General features: G+C 25.9%; 1 protein-coding gene across 5 annotated transcripts in view; it reads right to left on the bottom strand.

The window, feature by feature from the left end:
• Nucleotides 1-687: 687 nt before the first annotated feature.
• The window catches only part of LOC129965557 (xylosyl- and glucuronyltransferase LARGE1-like), a 281,900-nt gene continuing 276,373 nt past the window's right edge, over nt 688-6,214 (bottom strand). For all 5 annotated transcript variants that reach the window (XM_056079575.1, XM_056079556.1, XM_056079565.1 and 2 more), the window contains 3 exons: nt 3,525-3,722; nt 1,925-2,023; nt 688-1,793 (listed from right to left, as the gene is read on the bottom strand). In XM_056079575.1, coding sequence (XP_055935550.1) covers nt 1,700-1,793; nt 1,925-2,023; nt 3,525-3,722 — 391 coding nt within the window. In that variant the 3' untranslated portion in view covers nt 688-1,699. The remainder of the gene's footprint in view (nt 1,794-1,924; nt 2,024-3,524; nt 3,723-6,214) is intronic.

Genomic DNA, 6,214 nt, shown 5'->3' with positions numbered 1-6,214 from the left:
TGTGACAAACAGAATTCCAATTAAAATCTTCTTTTGACTTAAGGAAATAAATTTTGTAACTCTTCATCCCAAAATAATTATTTTCTTGGTTTAAAGTGTAGTAAAAAAAAGCAATATTTATAAATTGAATGAACAATTTGAAATCAATTTTTGATTACCAATACTGAAGAAACTGATAGAAGCAGATGTCTAAATGATTTTGCAAAAATATTCATAATGCTTATTCCTTATTTTAAATTTCTTGTCTATTTTAATCTAACATCACTTAATGAATAAATGATATTACCTGTGTTGATTATCTTTGTATTTTTCCTTAAAACTGCAATATTTTTTTGTCAACCAGAAGTTTTCGCATAAAGAAAAATAATAAAGACTAACAATTCTAATCAGTTTTTGTATTTGCTTTTCATCTCCCTAATGCTTACTTTTCATTATTGCTTCAGCCATAATATCTTTTTCAGTTCTTTTTATTGAAAATATTTGTTATATTCCAAGAGATAAGATTTATAATTTTGCAAACATTTAACTTCACATGCATTAAGATCCTAAAAATGTAAGAATATTTGTATTTTTATAAATGATATAATACAGAGCAAATTATGACATAATTTTAGCTATAATTTTAAGGAATATAAACATATTGTGAATGATCAATGATACACAACACAAATAAATAACAAGACAGAATCAAATTTAATAGTTTTCGTTTTGAAAACTATTATTTTATTTAAGAAATTTATTCCTCAACTTGAGGAAAATATATTTGTGGTTAAAAATAAATAGAAAATATGGAACTCAAATACATTTTAAGATAGCTACTCTGAAGCATCTAGAAAATTATTTCTCAGGTTACTCACAACAATATCCAACAACAGCAAACTTGGACTTTATTGCATTGTCCTTGATTAATCCCAGATAATGGCTGATGTGCAAAACAGTGGCCATGTATCATATGAAAAAGAGAGCAGACTGTTTTATAATAAAAAGTATATGAATTCTTTTCAAAATTCTAAAATTTCTCAAAACACTGCGAACATCAAACACTAAATTTTTCATTTGTATATTTGAGTGGAGGTTTGTGCGTTTGTTCTCTCATTTTAGGCACACTGAGAAACAATTTGAAAAAGAGCAAACAAATGTTTAAAAATTTGTTCTAAAGCAAGAAAATTATACAAGCTTATATCTAAATTAAATAGCTGCAACAAAAGAATCTTTTAATTATAAGTTCTCACAAGTTTAGAAAGTTCTTGCTTTTCGTCGAAATAATTACTTTTTGTTGTACATGTAGGAAAGAAATTTTGCGGTATTTGATTTTTATGCCCTAATATGGTAAGTTTATCAAATAAGTTAAAACATTTTCATTCTGTTTAATTATACATCTTGCAGCTTTCTGTGACAGTGTATATTCAAGAACTTTTCACCATTTGTGAGAAATAAGTCCTACCTAAAGAATTTTTATACATTTATTATAAATAGTCATATGAAATCTGAAAATGAATTTACAGCACAAACACTCAATTTGTGTTTTATGTTGACAAAAACAACAAATATATGCTCTCCTTTCCAATGATTTTTCACTTTGTGCTATAAAGGATTTCATTCTCATATCAGATCACACTGTCAATAATTTATGATGCCAGATTTAAATGGGTTCTTTTTTTGTGCAGTACATAATCTCCTAAAAATTTAATAATAAATGTTATCTGGAAAGTTTCTTCTTTTCAGCAGAAAACTGTTTACCATAACGACGAGATATATCTCTAACAAACTCTGTTTTCAACACTTTTAAACACCTGGAAGTAAAAAAATAAATACTATAAAATTATACTATGGCATATTTGAAATCTAATCAATATTTAGTTTCTTTTTATCTTAAAATAGTAATACAAAAATTACATTAGTTTTGCATTCTAAATATACTTACTTTCTGTATTGAGAACTTGATCTGAATTTTGCAATATCAAAACTTGGTGCATGAGGCATGTGCACAATGAATGCATTTGGAAGCACTACAAACTCGTAACTGTAAGTACAATAAATAATTATGAAATATCTATTATACAAGTAATGGAATAAATTCATGATTATGTCTTCTTATTTATAACTTTCGATCAATTAGATTGCTAAAAAGCATGCATAATCTTTTTTTTTTTTTAATAGGATCAATTCATGCTTACATAATAAAGTAGTTCATAGCATTTTAAATCAAAGTGCACAGCAAAATTGTTACTTTTGTGAAGAAGAATATTTTCAAATATAGGAAATTCTAATTTCAATATTTGAACTATGTTTTAACTTTATAATCTGTACCATTAATTTAATACTGTTTATATGAAAATCATTTGTCCTATTAAAAATGAATGAGAGCAGCAATAATAAGTAGATTATAAGTCTATCTGTCTTTTTGCTTTCTAAAGGCAAGCAGCTGCCAAATTTAGATCAAATGTGCACTGGTGAGTAAAAATATGCAGTTTGGAATGATTTTTATAAAATTTTAATTAAAAATGAAGCCAAATTTTCCTGTTTTTTCATGATAATTTCTAAAAATATCATTTTTCTTACTTTTACATCATTTTAAATTTAAAAATTATCTTTTTAAAGATATTAATTTAGCTAGTGTACTGTATCTCCCCAATTTCAAATATGATTTGCAGTTTTACATTTCCTTGTTGTAATATAAAATCAAACTAATTTCATTATTTAATCATATTACTTTTAACAATAGTTAATTAATATCTTAATGTTTATCTTCTTTGATATATTAATTCAAAAATGGTTTTTCACTTTTCTGTATTTAAAAAAGTAGCCTGTTTTAAAACATGTTTTTCAACTCAAATTCACTAAGAGTTTTATTTCAGATAGTTTTGTCCAATGAAATATTTTTTTAGTATCCGTTTCATGCAACAAGTCTTTGTCATTCACAACATAACGGCCAAAAGTTGGCTATTATGTTGTGAATAACAATAACATATATACCTAAGAGGAAAAGATTGTGGAAAGTATATGATATCAATGACCGGTACATTTGACAAGTATAGTTATGCCTATCTTGCAATTGTGATGTTATGTGTGAATTGATTCAATTGAAAAATGTCAAAACATAGTTTCCAAATGTTGAGAATTTCGAAAATACTGCTTCACCTGCCAAGCAAATTTTGAAACAAGGTATGCAATAAAATAAAACTTTTAAAAGTGAAGTTAATCATTTTTTTTTAATTACAAACATAATGTTGCACTCACACAGATATAGTTTCATTATATTTCTAATTAAGTTTTAGTAAAACACAAAAATGATGTAAAAAGAGTGATAAAAAGTTTCAAATACATATTGCATCTGTTCAATTATAAAGTATTTTTAGTTATGATTTTATAGAACATCAAATTATTTAAAGCATTCATGAGATATTGGTATTCCAATAATCATCAAAAGTCCTCTGTGTGTACTAAGAAATATTGAATGGTAATAATAATTAACTAATATCTCTAATAAAATATTTCATTGCTTTTGTAATTGTTATACTGACCCTTGGGCATACAATTCCATGATATGCGAGACTTTGTTCCAGCCAAATCCCACAAATCGCCGATCGTATTCAGGAACATCTCTACGGACTACAATGTATGGCTCAAAATCCAGCTCCCACTGAACTCGATATGGCGTTGTGGCTGTCCTCCACTTGGCATAGTTGGTGGGTGCATGGCCTCTGGTCCACACATGATACCTTTAGAGAAAAAAGAAGGCAAACAGTTATTCTTTTAAATTTTAGTAATTACATTTAAATTCATAAGTAAGGGATAATATAGGAAGCATTTTTAAATGGCCAACTGATTTGTAAGACAAAATAAATAAATAAAAATTCAACTTTAATATAGAATTACTTGCAGGTGTATTAACCTTTTTTTTTTTCTCAATATTCTGTTAAAATTCTCCCAACAGGATTTTTCACCACTAAATTAAAAATAAAAACACTAACTGGTTATGATATACATGCATATATGAATCAGGTCTTTTCTCTCTCTCTCACACTTTTTTTTTTTTTTTGAAATCAGAATTTTAATATATTTAAGAATAACTAAAAATAATTTATAGGATTAAATTACCAGTCACATAATAAAATAAAGATAATTAATAAATGATTGCCTAATTATAAAATTGTTATAATTTCCTTGTGATCAATGCAAGAAAGAAAGACTTTCACCACAAACAGATGGAAGTTTAAAATTTTATGCATAATTGCTGTATGTAACTATTCTTGACCACAAGGACAGTATACAAGCGAAATATTTCATTATCATATGAAGCATTTTCTAAGAAAATGATTCACATGATAGTAAAACAGATGGTCATTCAGCAAGAGAATAATTGTAATCAAGGAAGGAGATTGGAATACTCTGAAGAAAAAGAAAAAAAATTGCATAATTTAAACATTAATGTATTTAAATTAATTTTCTTATTGACTCCAGATTCTGCAAGTAGCTTACATAGACTAGTACTGATAAAAAGTACTGAAAGTACACATAGAAAACGTATTGTCATCAATAGCTATGAACGTGTTACATAAAGTCTGCCATGAAATAAGACTCCTTTCATGGATATAGTTCTTGTGATCAAAGATAAACATACAAATAAAATCTTAAGTTCCCATCTGTATTACATTCAAAAATTTTTTACTAATATTACTTTCAAGGAAGTTAATTGTTACAGGATAATCAATTTAACTATTATGTATTAAAGCAAGGATTATGATTTTTGCAACATTTAGTAATTATTACTACAAAATATTAATTTTATTAGTGTATTTAATGTCTCAAATTCTTGCCAAGTGTAAGGATCCTCTAAAAAGTTATGAATTTCTAAGCTTTAATACTTCTTAAAGTTAAGTTATGAAGAAAATCGTCAATTTATTAATTTTAAACATTTAACAGTGAATTATGCAAATATTATTATTGAAAAGTGATTATTTTGACTTTCTCATTGGAAAACTATTTTTTTGCAAATTATTTTGGGAATTGACTTTTATAGGAATGTACATTCTATAATTATATATATACACACATGAGCTGTTTATTTTGAAAATGGGGCAAGTCCATTTTTTATTATTGCGAGATATTTAAAGGTTTGCGTTTCAATAAATTTAAAAATATTGGTAAGTATTAATAGATATATTTTTTGTATTTTGTGGTAACAGATAATGTAAGTTTGTGAGCCAATAGCGTTTACAATGTTGATTTAAAAAAACAAACAAAAACAAGAGTTTTATTATAACTAAATGGACTTGCCTCACTTTCAAAATTAATGAATTATTGTAAATGTACATTTCATTCGGAAATATTTCAGTTGTATCAGCCTTTTTTTTTTAATAATCAAAACAAAATACTATTCAAATTTTTATAAATATTTAATCATTTGATAAAAAGTGAAACAAAAATAAGAATATTTTTGTAGAAAATATAACATAACAAACAATTCAGTTTTATTAAGAATTTCAATGAAATTATACATGTTAAGTTTATACCCAGGTATAATTAAATTGAATTTTATTCAGGATTTAACATTTTAAAATGTTCATGATGGATGGGAGGTATATATGGTGATAAATCCATCATATCCTTGTATTTTTCAGATGTAATTTCTTTTTTTCTTACATCAAAGATAATTTTATATTTCTGAAATTACTTGGAATTATTAACTTTCCTCCTTGTGTTGACAAATCGATAATTTTAAATTCAAAATCTCGTTCTATCGAAGTTTTGTTGAACATTTTGTATGGTGTATCTCTTGTAAATCTGATCCAGCATATAGTTAATCAATTCATGGTTTCTCCACCGGTATTTTTCTTTCTTTTTAAAACCGCTTTTTCCAGAGGTTGGGTTGAAAATAAATTTCTTTGTTTAATTTCATGTACTAAACATTTATTATGTTTTCGACAATTTTGTATTACTATTTATAGTAATCCTGGGGAATATGCAAGGAACTGGTTTCTGGGTCCGATCGTTCGGTAGAAATGAATGTTCTAACAATAAAAATTTGTGATCAATTATACTTATTTCGTTGTCACTGGACTGAATAATCGGTGATGGAAGTAAACATTATTATCGACACACAAAATTAAGATATACTTTTTATTATTTATAAAATACTATAGAACCACCGATTTTCAATATCAAAAATAGATAAATAGAAACACTCTAGATTTCAGACATGACGTCAAAC

This window comes from Argiope bruennichi, chromosome 1 (assembly GCF_947563725.1).
Source record: "Argiope bruennichi chromosome 1, qqArgBrue1.1, whole genome shotgun sequence".
NCBI lineage: Eukaryota > Metazoa > Arthropoda > Arachnida > Araneae > Araneidae > Argiope > Argiope bruennichi.
Note: the sequence above shows the minus strand (reverse complement) of the source record. Positions and strands in the feature narration are given on the sequence as shown.